Genomic DNA, 19948 nt, shown 5'->3' with positions numbered 1-19948 from the left:
TGACAACGTTCCTCCCTTTCCCTTGCCTGGCTCGCTGGATACTCAGTGATTCTTTTCCCATTTTTAGATGCATAATAGCAGTGCATCGACCTTTTCAGCAATAGTCCGGGGAAAATATTATGGCTGGTCTCTGCTATCTATCTACATGGGGCGCTTCCCCTCCAGACATTAGCACATCTTGTGTTGTGGGTCTATGTTGTGTCTAGGGTGGAGATTAGGCCCTTCAGCGTCTGAGGGTTAAGGATCTCTGATACATTAGATTAGCCCAGTTTAATTTAACTCAATGTAAGAATTGCATTTACAAAAGAACAAATCTTTGAGGAGACATAAAAGGTGAGGGCTGTAATTAATGCAGAAAAATGTCTTTTACAGTTCTGCACAAATCATAAAGAAAGTCCACTCCGGGTGTGGGAGGAGGTTTAAAAGAGATCTTTGTGTGACTACGTCTAAAGGCCATTGGCCGACATTGCCCGTCCCAGCATGCAACTCACCTCTGCATGAATACTACACTTGTCTACTGGAGTGGGTTGTGTCCCCCCACCCCCCATTACCATTTTTTTCTCCTAAATCCTACACAGGAGTTTGACATGAACAGCTTGTCTTGCACACCAGTTTAGGAAAGTTGACCATGGATACAGCCGTGGTGGAGCCTTGGAGAGGGTGACTGCATCTGCAATCTTTTTTTCTTATGGGATTCAGTCAGCCACACATTTTAGGAAGACCTTGAGATATCGTTTTTTTGTAACTTAGGGACTCAGGGTTAACATGTTTCTTTATGTTGTTCAGAATTCTGTATTTATGGATGTTTGAATAATGAATTCACAGCAACATGACTTAAATTATCTACATGATGCTGCATGCAAAAAACATCAGGATTCCACCTGGAGGGACGTATTCAAATGTATTTAATCAGGGCAACAGTTTTACGCCGTATCATTTTACGATTTGATCAACTTCTTGAAAACTTTATATGTATTGGCAATGCTTTGCTTGGGATGGCAAACAAATTAGTTTTAGATTGGAATTTATTTGTTTTGATGAAAAAGCTAAATACTTTTTAAAATTTATTTGATTTAGTTGAGCTCAAAGCAAGTGGGGTGCCCTTGATTAGCCAATTGTGCCGATGAGGTTGGTGATATGTATACATTTTTTGAGATGGCATATGAGAAGAACCCGAAGTTGCCGGGAGTTCATTTGATCAACCTTTCATGGAAGTCTGGGTTGGTCAGTGGGAGATTTGTCTCTGAGAGTCCACCCCCATCCTTTTTAGTGTTGTACGAATCAAAATGAGGGTAGGCATCAGACTAGCCAAGTTTTTTGACCTTTTGGACTTTTGAGTGGTAAAACACACGACCAGCTCAAGATGTTCATGTACTGGAAGAAGCGGGGTGCCTATGAGTTGGAGGCTCTGCCACCCTCTCTAATGGAAGAGGGGATGGAGCGGTATTCCTGGTCCTCCGCCATGGATGTCTTCTATGATCTTCATGGTAAGGTGTGAAATGGGCTGGGGTGTGTTCATAAATGTGTCCCGATGATGAAGAAGCTTTTTCATTGTTTCAAAGCTGATTGTATATTATAGATAATTATGTATGAGGCCGTCTTTTCTGTCGCTATTTTATATAATTGTATAAAGTTACAACGTGACGAGCAACCTCTGGAATAGCTTTACCTACTCAAGTTTAATATCAAACGTTACTGTGGGGAATTTGGATGATGCACATTATTTCTGAAGTCCAGGTTGTAATATTGGTACAGCAGGCTGTAAAGATATCATTTTGGACACAATATTTTCCCTTTCTAGCTTTCCATTTTTTTTCGCAGCATATTTAGATATGTTTACAAATGATTACAGGTTTCTAATAGGCTTATGCTTGTACTTGTATGCATAGTATACAAGTGCTTTTGAGTACTCTCAATGGACCCTGCATGTGTAGGGGAATATTCCTGAAAACATTGTTAAAATATGAAAGCTGTCAAGCATCCGTAAGGAAGACATCTCCCATATCTATCCTTAATCTGAGCCTGCACCAGGAATTGGGATTTCCAACTTTGCCCCCAGGATTATCACTATATTGTGTATGGGATTGGATTTGTATTTAACATTTCTCAGTAGGAGAGCCCAATTCTAATCTCCATATGTCAGAACTGCTGTTTTGATGATGGATTTGTGCTTTAGAGTTGTAGTAAATATGAATAGATAGACGCTGCATAGCAAGATGTATAGGAGGGTGTAGGGAGGCAGCGGCATCATTCATTGTGGACGTTTTTACTGTTGCTACTTCCTCTTGTTGCCTCTAGTTCTGTACAACCACCAGGCACATGTGACATGCCAAAAAGTGGTTTAGTAATCATCACCCCACCTATTAACAAGTTAATGTTATTCAGGGTAATGTGGACCCCCCCCCGCCATTGCTACGGTCAATTCTGGTCATTACAAAGGAATCTATTCCATAATGGCTCCTATTTATTCATCTAAAATGGGAAGGTACTTCATACTATCAAATATAGATGAGGCATTACCTCACACTGTTAAACGTGTGAGGTAATGCCTCATCTATATTTGATAGTATGAAACGTTAGTGCAAGCAGATGCTTCTGGTTCACATGGATCTGCTATTCTGACTCGAGCATTTCAGCACCATCATGGAAAAGCCCTCCTATTTGTTTCCACCGTCCCAGTCTTGGAACGTTGACCTGGTATGGGGAGCCCCTCACATGGGTGAGAAGAGTTGAGGAAAGTGGTAATGGGAACAGCCCCAGAGATGAAATATTTACCAGTAAATAAGTGCCTCGCTGAACTGACATGCCTCTTGCCTCCTCTCAGGGCTTTATGGCACGGCCCAGGAGCACGCCGGATTTATTTTCCCCCAGCTACACAGCCCTTCTTTTTATTCCATTAGCCAAAGGGAAGTGATAAGATTGAACCGTGGGGAGGAATGCTTTTTATCCTGCCCTCTGTGCCAACCGGCTTTCGGTGTTCCGGCTTTTTTTTTACCCCTCCTGCTCCACTTAGCTGAGGGGTGGTCGCCGTTAAAGGCCGACCTGTCTGGCAGATTTGGCCCTAGCAAGGAGGAGCTCCCCAGAGTGAACAGGCTTTGATCCTCACCTTTTTTTTTACCCTCGCTTGTAATTAAGCGGGGGCACCAACATTTTCCTTACTCTGCTGCTGCACTCAACGTCAGCTCTCCCCGGCTTAGGGCTCATTTTCTCTTTCTCAAGCTTCAGTTTCAGCCACCGGCAGCTTAGAGGAACTCCAGAACCATGGCTCTACTCAGTCACACACCCCCATTCCTGTTTCAAGCCCGACACTCACCAGTCTCAACGCAACGTCTCAAATCCTTGTCTGATTATGCCGGCCCTCCACACTCAGCAACACATCCTGGATATTGGTGTCAACCTTCTTAAAGCTTATTAACTCTGAAGAGTGAATGGTCTCTGTAAGCACTCGGATTAGTTGATGCGACACCGGTATCGCGATTCTTATTCTGACATGTGAAGAGGCTTTATTTAGTATGGATTTGAACTCTTTACATCTATTCATTACTTGCTTGTAGCCTGTCGGTAAGTTCATTGTTTATGTCACCATATTGACTCAAAGTTGTAATCAAAATCAATAGTGCCAATATCCATTTGACTCCATCTGACTGAACAACAAAATTAATTATATATAGATTAGAAGTTGGTGACCCATATGATGGTGGTTCACATCATGGCCTGACTTTACAAGTTTGTTTATATGTGTCGGGCTGAATTATCTGTTGTCTGTGGCGAGGCACATTGACAAATGCAGCTCTCCTTGCCCTGTGTTGATCATTTTACTTTGATAGATGCTATAAGACCGGATTTGGTATCTGTTTATTAGAAACAAGGAAGCTCGGTTTAGTTGTTCAGTTTGTCACTGTGCCACTGACTTTGTCTTTTGAAGTGGGTGGATAACAAATTCATGATATACCGGTATATAAAAATGATATATCGCACTGCTTGAAAGATGTGGTGTTGAACACTGGATGAAATGTGTGTAGAACACAAAGGAACCAGGGTGCAGGTAGGATCCCTTTCTATGTTTTTGTTATCAATGGCAGCAATGTATCTGTGGCGCCATTGGGGTTTGTGGGGGTGAATCAGATAACCACTGAACAGAATATGGCTAAACTAGGTTTCTACTGCCTAAATAACATTCTTTAGCTTCAGCAAGTGCATAATCAGATTATGTGATGTCCCATACTGGGCTCTATCGATTGTGAGCGGATTGTCATCAAACCAACGTAGTCGGATCTGAAAGGAAAAGCCAGCAACATCAATCCAATTAACCTAATGTACAAGACCTGTACATGTCTGAGCATTTTTTCCCCTCACCATCGCAACCAGTTTCTTTCCCTTTCCAAACTTTAGTCTGCTTTGTGCATGGCTCAAATCCGTGTAGAACCTAGTTCACCACAATACTGTACATTGTACATCTTATTTTAAGTTGTCTTTCGAGTAAGATCTGAAAACAGGGATTTGACTTGTCAAGCACTATTGCTTCTTGATAAGTCACCAAGTGACTTGTATGCGATATCAAGGGACTATAATGGGATGTCAAAACATACTGCCAACCTTATTCAAGCATGAAGTCGTATTGTATTATTAACTAGTGTCCCCTTTCCGTGTATACTATCCCTACACCCAATAGCAACATTCCAGGGTTACTAATCGGCCTGGGATTCCAGTAATGAGGGAAAATACCTCTCTTTCTCTTTGTGTCTGCTACTTGAACCCACCACACGTCTCATGAAGAATTGCATGACACACAAGGTGCTGTGAGCCCTTCTGACCAATTACTGTATCCTTGGGACATAAATGCTCTCGAAAAAAATCCACATTATGTAACGCCACGTGACCTTTCTTAAACATGATCATAGTGTAATTAAGTCTGGGCCTTATCCTGCCCTACAGTTTGTTTCCCTTGCATGTGACGTGATGGGAGAAAGAATGTTCCACCTTTTATCAGCCAGCAGCAGTCCACACTATTCATCCACCCAAAGGCAGTCCAAGCTATCCAATAAGACGACCGCAGAACAAACTATCCAATCAGCTTGTTTTTGCATCTTCACATCTTATGAGGTTTGGGTGTCCATTTTTCTTCATTTTATGTCGAGAACTATTCTTACCTGCGATGGCAATGTAAACACAAGTTTCATATGCTAATAAAGCCAGAAGGTTTGTGGAGGGAGGGGGGGCACTGCGGGGGTAAAATAACACGAACAGGATATTTTTTTTCCCGGCCCCCACTGCCGCTGAAACCCCTGTCCTGATGTTGGCTGCGCGCTGCAGATTGGATCAAGAACTCGGGTCTGTCCACCAGACCTGGCCTTATTTAGCCATGGAGGAACACGATACAGCTGTGATTCCATTGTTCAATTCAGTGTGCAGCATGCAAACATGGTTTTCTATTAAGCTTTTTTTTTATTAACATTACACAACGGCAATCATCATGTGGAACAGCTCATTTTTTTCCTTTGAAATGCCAAACTCGCCCTTTGGATGAAAAACAAAGGTAGCTATGTTGAGCATGTGTCCCACAGCAGACTGCACAGGTCGCGTTGGCACGCAGCAGAGCAAACCGCCCCAGCCGGTCGCCCTTGCGTGTCTGTTGCCCATCTGTACCGCCGTCTCCCCAGAGCTTCCTGCACGTGCCGCCTCTTCCTTGGCACCCCTGCCAGCCTGCTCTTCCCTGGAGCCATGCCATCCTCAGCCTGACCGTCTCTCACCAGCTACGTCGAGTCCCGCCAGCTTCTGTTTCTCACACACCCATCCCTCAAGTGTCGCTAGCGTGCATCTATCTCTGCTGCCCAGGGCCCAGCTCCCTGCCAGGTTTCCTTGTCGGCGTGCCTTCCCGTCTGCCTCCTATCTGTCTATTGTCCCGTCACCGGAGCCGTTGCATAACCTTTCCCCCTGGCCTAGAGGTGCATCGTTACGTTACCGTTTTCAAGGTAACGTAACGATGCTAGGACCATGAATGATCAAAGTAGCCTCAATACAGGTGTTGATTCTGTTTCCGGCTGTCATATGAGGTTGAATCTGCTCCACATTCGCTGGGCATTTTTTGAACTTTTTGACATTCTCTATTAAAAAGATTGTAGTACAAAAAAAACGTTTTACCAGTAATCCAAGCAGCAAAGCGAGAGTAACCAAAAAACTAATGGATTGTGGTGGTCTTCAATTCCATAAAGCATTGTAAGAGTGGTAAGTGAATGGATTGTGGCCCTTTTGGTTGTGCTGGTTAGGTTTGGTTTAGCTCTGGCTACAAGTACAAACTGTAGATGACAGAGGCCGCTCATCCGTGGCAACAGATTAATTTGTGCGCACGGTAGTTGAACTGGAGATTGTTTGTGTGTTTTGGAGCACATGACGGCTTGCAGGGAATCTGTCGCTTTTTAGTTCACAGGTTCATTGTGTGGCGTCACGTGCACACTTGTGTGCAGCGTGTGTGCCTGTGTCGGTTTGTTTTTAGGCTTAATCAGCAGTGCTGAGTTCAGGAATTCCTGTTCATCAGGGAGAGAGTGGGAGCAAACGAGGGCAAAAGAGAGCGAGCAAGAGGGAAAGAGCAAAGGGAGAGGTGGAGAGATCAACGAAAGGAGGCCGCGTTTGAATGTTCTGCAGGAAAGAGCGGTTTTGGAATAAAACAGGATAAGTACAAAAGGAAGCTGAACCTGAAACAATGGATATGTGGACATGACGCTTGAGGGAGGTGAGGAAGACTATGGATGGGTAATGAGGAGATACGGCTAGTGGTTACTACGTGGCTTTACGATGGTGGTCAAGAGAGTCAGGCCAGTGGTTGACGGCGAGATTGCCGTGATGGGCGCTTTTTATCACCAGTCGTTTAGCCTGAGCGTGCCATTTGGGATTCCGCTGAGTCAGGCTGAGGGAGTGACAACACAGATGCACATCTGTATTCCAAACCACATGGCAACAGCTGCTCCTTTCCTCATCAGTGCCTGACAGGCAGACAGACAGATTACCCCTCCAGACTCTCGAGTCTTGTTACTGCTTTAAAATGTGCATATTTTTACCCCAAAAAACACACACAAACCAACACCCCTCACACACACACACACCCTCTGACGCCTCGCTCTCTCGCGCTCTCTCCGATTTCCATTGGGGTAAATATGGATGTGTATGTGTCCACACATGTCTATAAAAGCTGGAGGCTCCCTCTGCTGCCGCCAGCCAGAGCTCTTGTGAGGACCCTGGGACTGATGTGTCTCTTCTACAGAAGCCTCAGCTTATAGAAGCCTGACACAAGACTGGCTGTATGCATGTGGGAGTGCTGTGGTGGAGGGCTGGTGCATGCTTTCTTCCTGCAATTTGAACCAGGTCAGAGTTGGAAGGCTTGACCCCGGACAGTTTTAGGCAACGAAGCCCTGCCCCCCTTTCGGAGGGGCTTTCGGGTGGGCCCCGCATCGGGCACCAATTACGCTGATTGTCGTCCTCCCCTTTGACCCTTGGGGTGTAGCTTTAGCGGTTGACTCGAAGGTGACTCGTTCTGCTACCAGGCCGGCAAAAGCTCCAGCTCTTGCTCTGCATGACCTAGCTCTGACTGCGGACCAGGGCATTGTTTGTTTATGTTTTAAAGGACGCTGGCCTTGAACGCTTGCTGAAGACTGGCCTCTGGCGTTCACTTGTTCCTTCATATCCGATCTGTACTACTTTGGCTTGTTGATGTGGTGACATCTTAAACCCATACGCTGACACACTCCTAGCAACAAAGTTTGTATTCAATGACCAAAGGGATTGTTTTTTCGACTTGTTTAGATAAAACAGGAATTTTTTTTTGTATTTATCACTTAATAAGTTGGTCTTAAATAGACACTTAAAAACTTTAAGTGTGCTTGAGTTTGAAATGCGCTACATAAATATAATTTATTATTATTATTAAACGATCCCCTTTGTGGCAGTATTTACAAATTTGTTTTTGGCACAGGGTTAACCTCACTCATAAAAGGTTGTCATTGTCTTCATATGTCCAGCGTTGAGACTGGCCTGGTCTGATGCCTTCCCGTCCCCTGACTATACTCTCGAAGGTTAAGTCAAACTTCTCTTCTTCTTCTTTCCAGACGAGAAGCCCCTGCAGGAGGAGGACTGGGTGGTCTGCCAGAACCCAGAGTGCCCGGAACGCCGCAGGGCCTCCAAGGTAGTGTGTGTGTGTGTGTGTGTGTGTGTGTGTGTGTGTGTGTGTGTGTGTGTGTGTGTGTGTGTGTGTGTGTGTGTGTGTGTGTGTGTGTGTGTGTGTGTGTGTGTGTGTGTGTGTGTTATTTTTAGGTGTCAAAAGGGAGTGTGTTGCTCGCTGCCCACTAGACTGTGAAATGAATTATTCCTTTGAAGCTGCTGGATTGGTAAACGGGAGTCTGGCCAAGAGAGAAAGGGATTTGAGGATAGCGCTCCCTGCCCACTGACTCAACCTTCTCTCGATTTGGTTATGTTTCTGTTTAAGTGAAGTTAGCCTTTTCTTTGGTCTATAAGTTTGGTCTATTTGTAGAACGGCCTCATGACCTAGGGGTATAGAGGGTACTCCCTCAACCATCCAATACAGCAAACGTTTATAATGGAGTCGAGGAAGAGGTGAGAGAAAGCAGCGAGTTACCGAGCTGGTCGGGTGCTCCTACGACAGCAAGAGGGCTAGGAGTTATAAATAGAGAACAATAAAGTCCAGCAGGAAGTGGGGGAGCGCTTAAGGTCTTACCTGCTCCCCTATCTGCCATCTCTTCCACTGTGCCTCAGAGAATTGCATGCAGTAGCTCCCCCTTCCCCCAACCCCCCCCCCCCCCCCCCCCCAGACAAAAACAATCTTGTCTTTTCTGTTTTTCTTTCAACAAAAGGCTCTAATAAAGGGCCTCTGGCTTTCTTGAAGTGTGTCTTTCTGTCTGCCTGTCTGTCTGTCACATCGGGCAGCCACAAATAGGGACAAATAGTGTGTGACACCGTTGGTCCCCTTTGGCTGGGGTCAGGGGCCGATGTTATGTAATAGGACTACGAGAGACCAGACCGACGTACTAGGGATGAGGTGGACAGACTGACGACAGAGGACAGCTCATCCCACTTGTCGGACCGAAAAGAGTGGAGCAAGTCTGACCAACAAGTAAACACTAACATAACAGTCAACTTGTATTAATCAGAAAAGGTGACTCATGTTCTGAGTCACTGTTAGTCACAGTAATCGGCTAATCAAGAGCACCACGGGACTGGAAGGTTTCTATCGAGGTGTAATTGTTTACCATATTGAGTCATGTTGTTGATCCTGGGTATGGATATGTTGGACACGGGCCTCTCTTTGAATCCGTCTCATCCCTGGGAAGCAGCCAGACCGTTTTTTGCGTCTCATCTTAAACAGCAGAGGGCAATGTCACAACAACAGAGTTTGTGTTCAGTCTCTCGCTGTCTCTCATTCGCTCTCTCTCTCCTCTTACTATCTTAAGGCTACTGAGAGTCATAAACAGATCCAAACATATAGAGAACATAAATGTACCATTTGAGCGATCCATACATGAATTGCAGCATGTTCAGATGACACATGCGCACACACACGTACACACACACACACACACACACACACACACACACACACACACACACACACACACACACACACACACACACACACACACACACACTAACTGTGGCATCAAAGGATTTTCTTTTCTTTTTTTTTACTTTGAACAAAAAACACTTAAAGCTTTTAGCAGTGATTCTAAGAGTACTGAAAGTGTATATATATTTTAAGTCCAATCTCTTTGAAGAGGGGCCTGTTTTGCAACAAGACACAGAGCAGATCCAAACAGCATGGGATGGGAGGGATTCTCTGCGTTCCCCTGTTCTGGGGCTCTCTCCCTCCCAGCTGCCGTTTCCCTCTGAAAACCAGTTTGGTCCCCAGGCAGGGCTTCGTTATTGGGCTTGGCGCAACATAGCCACCAGACTCCCCACAGAGCCCCATTTCCTCCAGTCACACCTGGGCTGAGGAGACCTAGCCTTTTAGCGTGCGGGTTGCGCTGAGTTCATCTGAAATCTATTCAATCACACCAGGTGTCCCGCCACACACACACACACACACACACACACACACACACACACACACACACACACACACACACACACACACACACACACACACACACACACACACACACACACACACACACACACACACACACACTCCTTCCATGTTGTCACCACCTGACACAGATCGTGCTAGCTTTGATGGTGCGGATCCACAGCCGAAGGGGAGCTTAGCATTGTCTCTGTGGTTGGTGCAGTTCAGAGAGTGGCTCATGCCGGGCTTGGCAGGTGGCTATCAGGACGGGGGGGACGGGGGCTATATTAGAGGGGTTTGATCAGGTACCTGTGGACCAGTGGAGGGCCAGACTCTATTTGTTATATTTGGGCTCAAAGCTGGCCTAAGCTTGCTCCTGTCACCCCTTCATCCCCTGATCACCCGTTCCTAACCTCCCTATCCCTCCCTCCCTCAGTTTCTTTGAGCCTTCTGTAGGACAGGACCAGACAAGTATCTTGAAGGTGTGGGTTCCCGTGGCAACCAGGCCCCTCCCAATGCTAAACAGCTGGCAGCGGAGAAAAGAGAGCGACAGAGAGAGGTGTGTGTGTGTGTGGGGGGAAGAGAGAGAAAGTGAGAAACTGTGAGACGTTTTTCTTGACGTGAAAAAGAATGAGGCGGTTTCATTAGCATGTCTCCCCACCCAGGATCTATTTCGGTCCGTCACGGTTTTCCCCAGCCTCACTCTCAACCCAACCTCTTTAAAAAAAAAAGTGTATTCTTGAGGTTTCATCCGTTGTTTCTGTTTTTGCTCGGTTTTAATCCTGAAGTCATGATGAGTAACACTGAGAGGAAGCCAACATTATTTAAACCAAAACAAGGCTTGCTCATGGCGAGCAGACTTACCCAATCCAGGAGAGTTGTGTCATATTGTTCATACCGTTGTAAATGATGAGGTGAATTCCTGAACTTCTAATTTTGGACGGGAATGGGAACTGTGTGTACACATTTCCAAACGGGGAGAAAGACTTTAATTGATACTGCCTCTCACACTTGCTCATCTCAGCTCAACTCTGTTGTAGTCTTTATCTGTCGGTTCTCAACCCCTAACCTGTGTGGACGCCTGACGTACCCAGAGACATAAAGTTTGCGTGTTGAGACATATTGGCAGACACTTTCAGTCACGTTATGATAAACTCTACCTGCGTAGGAAGTGATGTCATGAGGTGTCATGGGCTAATATCCCTTCTCTGTAGGTTTGCTAATCAGACAACAATCAATCATTTTTTGTTAATAAGACGACATTTGGGTGTATTGTATGCAATGTTTAATGTATAATACCGGGTTAGAACATGCTAGTAGTGAGGCTGTCTTCATTGTTCTGGTTGTTCTTGGAGGCGTTCTGGAAAATGCTGATATAAAATTTACTAAGATTAGATTTTGGTACCTAAAACCACACCACTGTTTTAATGAACCTTAGGAAAAGATTAATGTGGAACATGTGAGCTTTTCAACATTTTTGTAGAAACTCTATGGTCACACCATACAATGGGCCACTAGTACACATAAAAGGTGGTCTTGTAATATTTCCACCACATCCAGTGTTTAATTTGGAGTCAGAACTTGGATTAAATGCTCTTGGCCGTTATTAGTCTTTCCCACTAACTCCACATGTTGCTTACTATTTTCTTTTTTTAATTTAGTTTTTCTTATAGAAGTTTTATTCTGTCGCCAATACTTTGTTTCAAAGCTAAATCAATCCAGTCATATGTGTATGCAAGCTTACTTTAGACTCCTGTTTAATATGAAGCTTGGTAATTCATTACGATTAAACTTTAGGGTTTTTAAAGCAGGGTTGCATTAGTTGCAATGCAGGGCTATTTCTCATTTTAATAGCTCACTGTATAGAACAAATGCCATCTATCCCGCTCTACCCGTGTTAAGCTTTTACATGTAATGGTTAATATGAAGCTGTCAACCTTGGATGCATGTCCTTCAGCCACTAGCCTGGTTTTAAATAGTAGTTGGACTTCAGTCTTCAGTGTTTCTTCATTCTTCCAAACACTGTGCAATCCAACAGCAGGCCACAACAGGCTTTCAGCCCTCTATGTTGCACACGTCTACACATACTGTCACTCGCAGGGAACCAATCAGAATGGCCCTTAAACACTGCTGTACTTTTCCAGTCCTTGGTGAAGGGATGGTCCTGAAATGTTCCAAAAGAAGTAGTCTGGGGAGAGAGTTTCATTACTTGTGTACATTCTTTTAGGATGAAACAATATTCTTTTTATAGAACTGTGTGCTATTCTTCTAATAATAGGACATTTTTGAGTGATTACTTATTTAAGTTATGGTGTCGTCATATACCTTGATAAGACTATTCCAATATTCGCTATATAACTGGGACTTCCATACGGTCACAACAAGTGTAAGTCAGGAGAACAGTTAACAAAGGGATGGCCAAAAACATTTGAAACAATACATGGGGGAACCACTGGAATGCATGCCCATCCTTACTGGTGTTTTTAGAATGTAAAAAAAGCAGAATGCGCATTTGTTGATGTGCAACCATCCAAAGAATGTCTTGCCAGGGGGGACTAGGAAGTAGAAACATTGACAAGGGGGTCCTAGTGACGCCATCTCGAGCCCCTCAACCCTCAGGAGCAACCATGACAGGAAGCCGCATAGCGACAGAAAGGTTCATAACAGGAAGACGCCACCTGACTGGCAGGTCTAGTGGAAAGGTCTTGGTCAGGGGCCAACCGATATTGCAAAGGCTAAAGAGGAGACCCCACCACCACCGTCACTGATGATGGGCTGAGAAAACATCCCCAAGTCCCTCGCATGCGAAGCACCACTCCGTGGCAAAGCCCACTAATTGTCGGTTTGCCTTTTCCTGCAGTGTGTAAACAACTGCTGCCTAATGAAGTGTTGTTAGACTGGCAATCTGCACGGCTTAGTTAGAAGCGACGTTTAGGAAGAAATCTGCAATTGTAAAGCGTGTCATTATCGCGACGGGGATGAGTAAGGGTTTCCAACGAAAAACAGTCGTGGCCCAAGAGAGACCGCACAATGTCAAATGTTCTTTTGTTGACTTTTATATAATGCTTTCGTACTTTCTGTCTCTTTCATGTTCTTCTTTTCCATTATCCCCTAGTTCTTTCCGACTCATCCTCACTGGAAGACATGGGATAAATAGATCTGTCTTTATTTTAACTCCGGGGGTCACATGAGGGTTACTGCCAAGGTTGTGCATCAAGGATAAGGAGACTGGCGCACTGCCCACATCTCAGCCTCCCAACCATGGCAGTGTGGCACAGGGTTAACCCTTTTTTAAACACCTTGGCCTGATTAAGGATACACGCAAACACACACGCACGCACATGTGCACGCAAACAAACAAAACTACATATGTACCCCAGTCTGTGTTTCTCTGAGTGGTTCAGAATTGGCTAGCTAATTGTGAAGGATTTAAACATGGCTCATCTGCGCTTAGGTCCAATGACCAAAGAGCAAAGGCCTCTTGGTATTGGTCACCTGGTATGGTCTCAGTGTGTGTGTGTGTGTGCGCGACGATGGCAAAATATATCACAGACACGGGCACCTTACAAATGATGCCAACCACAACAAAAACAATATCAAGTCCAATGCAATGTATTGGCCATCGGACATGAGACAGTATTGATGGATTGGGTCCCACGGTGATGATGAGGATTCATTAGGGCAGTTTAGTTCTCACGCCGTTCCTTCCCTATTTCTTATTTTTTAACTAAATGATGATATCAGAGTTACATCATTCAGAGTCAACACATTTCGTGAACCCCCCCCCCCACGGCCACCCCACTGTGACCTTACTCCACGACAGGTTAGGGTTTTAAAGGGCCAGCGTACACCACAAACGACAACAAAGCCTTATGATTAGGGGGAAAAGAAAAAAAGCCTTGCGTCAGATGGCTATACACAAAGAGGATCAAGAGAAGAAGAAACGAGTCAAAAGACAGGACAACAAAACAATAATGCAAACAGACACTCGACGAGACTTGTAATTTCCCACCTAGAAGTTGGCGGCGTGGTGCATCTGTGATGAATCCACGTGAGTCAGCCGAGGATACGGGCGTCGGCGCGGGGGTGTGATCGAGGGAGAAAGGCGTGGTAGACCAGGTCTGTTTTGTAGGGACTGTGTACTCTAACCCTCGCCTGTGGGAGCAGCACAGACTTTCACCACACTCCCTCTCTCGCGTCTGATTAGCGGTAGTCCCGCCGGGAACGTCGCTCCGCTGTGGGAAGTTTCAGACAGTAGAGGTTCCGTCCGCCGCACGCGCTCCGCTAATCCCGGCTCGTTATCGACTCTCCCGGCACGCGCTCGGAAAAAGGAGGCTGCGTCTGTTTTCTTTAGGATTGGGATCTAAACCCTGTGACATCTGCCAGTTTTTTGGACCTTCGGGATTTATCCGTCAAAATCTGTCAGTGAAAGTGGGAAGGAATCTGCATTCGGGAGTGGTGGTAGGTGAACACTTAAACCGTACTGGCTTCAGGCGACAAGACTGTTGGATTGTGTGTTTGTGTGTGTGTGTGTGTGTGTGTGTGTGTGTGTGTGTGTGTGTGTGTGTGTGTGTGTGTGTGTGTGTGTGTGTGTGTGTGTGTGTGTGTGTGTGTGTGTGTGTGTGTGTGTGTCCACACACACATGTCCATTTTCTAAAATAAGCATTCAAGCCTTCGTCGGTTACTTTACAGTAGGTTTTCCCTGATACTGGTGAAAATATATATCGGTTTTTACAGCAATATTCGGGGACCGATCGCTTTATGTTTAAGCCATTTGGGGAGTTAAGATTCCCTGCTCTTATAGGAAGAACTCTTCCCCCCCCCCCCCCCCCCCTCTCACTATATAACACACTGCTGAGCTTTCCCACTGATTTCTTTTGAGGAAGACGTGTTGCTGCACAACACAGCGCTGTGTGCCTGTGTAACCCGGCAGCCAGACCGGCCGTGCTGGACTGTTTAGGTCGGTTTTTTCCCCAAGTGTCTGCGTATTTCGCATCTGCTACTTATATCAACAACCCGGGGGCTCTCCCGCCACGGCCCCTTCCGCCTCTCCTCTCACCCCCCCCCCCCCCCCCCCCCCCACATCAAGACTTTTAAATCATCCGTTTCCAGCGTCCACAGTGAGGGGAAACAGCTTGTGTCTCAATTATGAGGTCTGCGAAAAAGAGGCTCTTCTTCTTGCCACCCTTTTCTTTTTAGTTTTTCTGGGGGGGGGTGTCTGCTACGTCAACGGCCGCTCCGTCTCTTTCCTTCTCCTCCTGCCTTGCAGCTATGGATATGAACAGCTGGGTTGCGTCACAGTCCAGCCCATGGTTGCCTCACACACAAACATACACACTCTCACACACACACACACACATATACACACACACACACACACACACAGGGCAGATCATAAAGTACACTTGACTTTGTCAGAGCAGAGTGAGAACAGAGCTGCGGGCCCGGTGAGTTTGCAGCGTATTATGGTTTGTTTTTAGGTGTTTTTGCCAACAAAACAATGTGATTTGGGTGTTTTGAGGATCCTTTTGTTGCTTGAAATATCTTCTCTTGTTTTTCTTCCGTCCTGTGACCGAGCTGGTCGGTGTCTCTAGACATTAGGGGTCTCTCGGTGTGAGTGAGTGCTCGCCGTTTCCCCCGTTTGATCCGTTGTTTGTGGTGGGCGGAGCTTCAGCTGGAATCGAATTAGCCTCATTTAGTGTTGAGTTTAAAAACAAATGTTTTTTTTTGGTTTCAAACCTGACGCTTCTGTGTCTGTAAAGACAATGTGTTCTGTGTTTTAAGTACTTGTTTCCTGAACAACGACATTTGCCTACTTTCAGACCTTGCTGTATTTGTGCGTGATTTGTTGGAAAAACTGTTATTTTATGTATGTAGAAACATACTTTTTCTTTTTTTTTCTTAAAAATGAGTAATTTCCTGTGAGTGTGTCTGACGTGCAGGTTGGAAAGTTTGTGGTAGTCAGTGGAATAAACCGCGGAAAGAACTCTTACCCTAACCCTGACCAGCCCTTGTCCAACAGACAGAAAGACACACACACGTCACAGCTACTTAATTGTCTCTCAGAATGTCGATTCCACTGGAATCATTGCCGATTCCACAATAGCATTTGCTCTGGTAAGAGGGAAATGAAGCAGATGTATTTCTGCGAACCCTGACTACGAATGTCTGAATGTGGAAGTAACGTTTTATTCTCATGATGATGATGATTAGGAGACAGGCTTGTGTAATCTGGGAAGAAATAATGATGCTTGCTCAACAACCTGTCCCTGATTAGGGAGTGGGTGGTGAAATATAGTGCGTGACAACTTATCGGCATACTCATTCGGTAAAAAAGGATGACATATTCTGATCAGCTATTTATTTTTTAAGAAGGATGCAGCTCATAAAGCCCAACGCTGTGGATTTGGTTAATGTTTATTGTAAACAAGCTTCTGCTTGGACACATGTCACACACCATCCAAAACACCAATGAAGGCAGTCCACCTTCTGTGACCCACCTCCATGATGTCATCACTTGCGATGACATCATAGCCACATCAATCCGTCCCGCGTTACTCTCATTAAACGGATCGTTCCGCCGGCATGGGACTTCCTGTTGAACCGGCGGCGCACATGTTCAAGAAAAACAAAAGCGAGCACACACACACACACTTGCACCCTGAGACACTCTTGCACACCTTGCTCTTGTGGTGACAGGGTAAGATGCAACAAGTGCCTCTGTTTGAGTGGATCCATATGTGTTGAAAGAGCGAGGGAGGGGGGGGCAAGGGGGGCCTAGGGGAGGATCAGCTAGTTAATACAAGGCAGGCGGTGCTGTTGCACACAGAGCCAGCAGTAAAAGGTAAAAAAAAAAGGCAGGCTCTGGCACATTCATCTACACCTTCCCCCTCCCCCCCCTCCCCATCCAGCAGAGCGGATGGCAGCAGAAGAAAGGGTGCAGCTGGCAGAGGAGGCTCAGTCTAAACCCCCTCCCCACCCAGCCCTCCTCGCCCGCCGCACGGTCTTCATTTATTGGAGGATAAATCTGAGCCGGGGCCCCGGACCCGGCCCCGGCCCCGGCCACGGCCACAACCCCCCCCCCCCGCGGCTTCCCTTTGATGTTGCGCTGTGTGCTTGCCGTCCCACACAGGCCCCCTGCTAATGGCAACTCTGTCATGGGGAGGGTTAAAAGGACGTCTCGTCCGGCCGGCGGAGGGGCCGGGACACACTAACCCGGCCCCCGGAGGTTGTTGAAAGTTGCTTACAGAATGAGCAAAGCTCTCTAACCCTGACGGGGAGCACCAAGCGCGCTCAGAAATATCAGAAAAAGGCGCACTTGGGAAAGTATATCTTTCTTGGCTGCTGCTGGGGATTTCAGCAGCGCCGCAGCTGCTGCTCAGACCGCGAGTGTCTGCCGGGCGCACCATAGATGTTCCTCTAACCACTTGTGTGTGTGTGTGTGCGCCGTGGAAACAGAAAAGCACTGGGATTAACCCAACTCCACCGGAGGAAAGCAGATGGTCCCGCTTTTATTTATTTTCCGGAAGCTTCTCAACGGTGGTCATCTTTGAGCGATCTCCCTCTCTCGCCGGCTCCCTCAAGCGTGTGCGTGACCACACCGGCGTGTTTACGTTTTGAAAGGTTAGGGTTCGTCTTTGCACTTAGCAGTGAAAAGGAGACGTCGGCTCCCGCCGTGCGCAGACTATGATGTGTACCTGACACCTGGGTGTCTTCCCCAGACCTTTGGCACTTAGTCACACAGCCCCATTCTTGTCTGGTGCGGGGCGTGTTTGGTGAGCTCACAACAATCACACTATTTGTACAAGACGGTGCATGACTATACGCTGTCACACCGACCGCTTCAGACCGTTTCAGAGGCAGTGCTTTTTGCCCTCTCGCTGCTGAAGCGAAGAGACTGGGCCCCTTTTTATAAGAAAGGATCACAATATTCAAGCTGAAGTTCACTTTTATTTCAGGTTCTCTTCATTTGGGTTTCATATAAGATAAAAGATATGATAGCAAAGGATTATAATCATGTAAATGTATTAATCACATTTATGAATTTTATGATTATGTCAAGTTACATGGGAATGACTGTGCTTAAGTGAAGGAGGCCAAGTGCTATCCTTCTGGCTAGAGGTCGAGCGCTATCCGTTTAGCTTGAGGCCGAGGGCTATCCGTTTAGCTTGAGGCCGAGGGCTATCCGTTTAGCTTGAGGTCGAGCGCTATCCGTTTAGCTTGAGGCCGAGGGCTATCCGTTTAGCTTTAGGTCGAGCGCTATCTGTTTAGCTTGAGGTCAAGCACTATCCATCCAGCTAGAGCCGTCCTTCTGGCTAGAGGCCGTGGGCTGCCTTTCTAAAGGCTGAGTGCTATCCATTTAACTAGAGGCCAAGCGCTATCTTTCTAGCTAGCGGCCGAGGGCTATCCTTCTGGCTAGAGGACGAGAGCTATAATTTCTGCTAGAGGCCGGCCCGAGAGTATTGCATTTAGCTGGAGGCCAAGAGCTATGCATTTAGCTGGAGGCCGAGAGTATTGCATTTAGCTGGAGGCCGAGAGCTATGCGTTTAGCTGGAGGCCGAGAGCTATGCGTTTAGCTGGAGGCCGAGAGCTATGCGTTTAGCTGGAGGCCGAGAGCTATCCGTTTAGCTGGAGGCCGAGAGCTATCCGTTTAGCTGGAGGCCGAGAGCTATCCGTTTAGCTGGAGGCCGAGAGCTATCCGTTTAGCTGGAGGCCGAGAGCTATCCGTTTAGCTGGAGGCCGAGAGCTATCCGTTTAGCTGGAGGCCGAGAGCTATCCGTTTAGCTGGAGGCCGAGAGCTATCCGTTTAACTTGAGGCAAAGAGCTATCCATTTAGCTGGAGGCAAAGAGCTATCCATTTAGCTGGAGGCCGAGAGCTATCCATTTAGCTGGAGGCCGAGAGCTATCCATTTAGCTGGAGGTTGAGAGCTATCCATTTAGCTGGAGGTTGAGAGCTATCCATTTAACTTTAGGGCGAGAGCTATCCTTCTTCCTGCTGAGAGCTTTCAGAGAGAAAATGGCAAAACTAGAAACTGGTGAAAGGTGGAGAACCAGTCTTTTTAAAAATGCACCTTTAGCTACTAGGAGACAACTTATGGGCAAAGATGAGTGGATGCAAATGATGCAATCCCGTACCACTGCCAAGCAGGTCTTCAGTGATGATACACATGGCCCTTTTTGTTGCAGGCCTTCTTCTGGGAAGGGCCAGGATTAGTGTTCGGGGCCCCTGACTAATACGACCGACATAGCCGCTTGACACCAGAGTCTTGGCAAAGAGGACAAAGGAATCGACAAAGCTTCTCGTGCGATGCGGAATAACCGACAATATGGTGCCATCCCAGAGCTGCATTGGGCACGTAGTTGTTGGTGTTGTATGAGTCGTTCAGGTTCAAGTGGGCTTTGATTTGATCCTTTTTCTGTTGACTAATGCCATGCAAGGGACATAATGGAGCAGATAATACCTGCTGTTGTGGACGCAGCTTCAAAGGAGTACTGGGAGGGAGGGCAGACGGTGCATTGTGTGTGTGTGTGTGTGGTGTTGGTCCATCGCAGTGTAAAAGCCAGGTGGTTTCATGTGCCAAATCAACAAAGACTGAGTTATGAGCAGGGTTCAGTTTGATGTTTTTAGTTGAGCGATACTATAAGACATATTGTAGACCTGCTCTGTGTTGTTTAATGACAAGGGAAAGACTCCCAACTAATTCCGAATCCCACCATTTCCGTCAGGTTTGAGGCACTATCGGAATGCTTCAAACATCCCTTTTGGGGCCTCATTTAAGACCCTTGTTGAATATACAAAGGGAAGTATTAACCCCCCCAAGTCTCTCTGTTGCAAGCTGATGAGAAGCTGACAATAGGCTAGCTAAAGCATGAACCAGG

At 46.4% G+C, this 19948-nt stretch overlaps 1 protein-coding gene across 5 annotated transcripts in view; it reads left to right on the top strand.

Moving 5' to 3' along the window:
* The window catches only part of plekhg5b (pleckstrin homology domain containing, family G (with RhoGef domain) member 5b), a gene marked incomplete at its 3' end in the record, with an annotated part of 51775 nt that overhangs the window by 4219 nt on the left and 27608 nt on the right, over window positions 1-19948 (top strand). For 4 of the 5 annotated variants that reach the window (XM_079740691.1, XM_079740689.1, XM_079740693.1 and 1 more), the window contains exon 2: window positions 8100-8176. In XM_079740691.1, the coding sequence (XP_079596817.1) occupies window positions 8100-8176 (77 nt within the window). Of the gene's footprint in view, window positions 1-8099; window positions 8177-14405; window positions 14531-19948 lie in introns of those variants that run through there. The other variant, XM_079740692.1, reaches the window with a different exon arrangement.

This window comes from Pollachius pollachius, assembly GCF_949987615.1.
Source record: "Pollachius pollachius genome assembly, chromosome: 8".
In the NCBI taxonomy this organism is placed as follows: Eukaryota; Metazoa; Chordata; class Actinopteri; order Gadiformes; family Gadidae; genus Pollachius; species Pollachius pollachius.
Note: the sequence above shows the minus strand (reverse complement) of the source record. Positions and strands in the feature narration are given on the sequence as shown.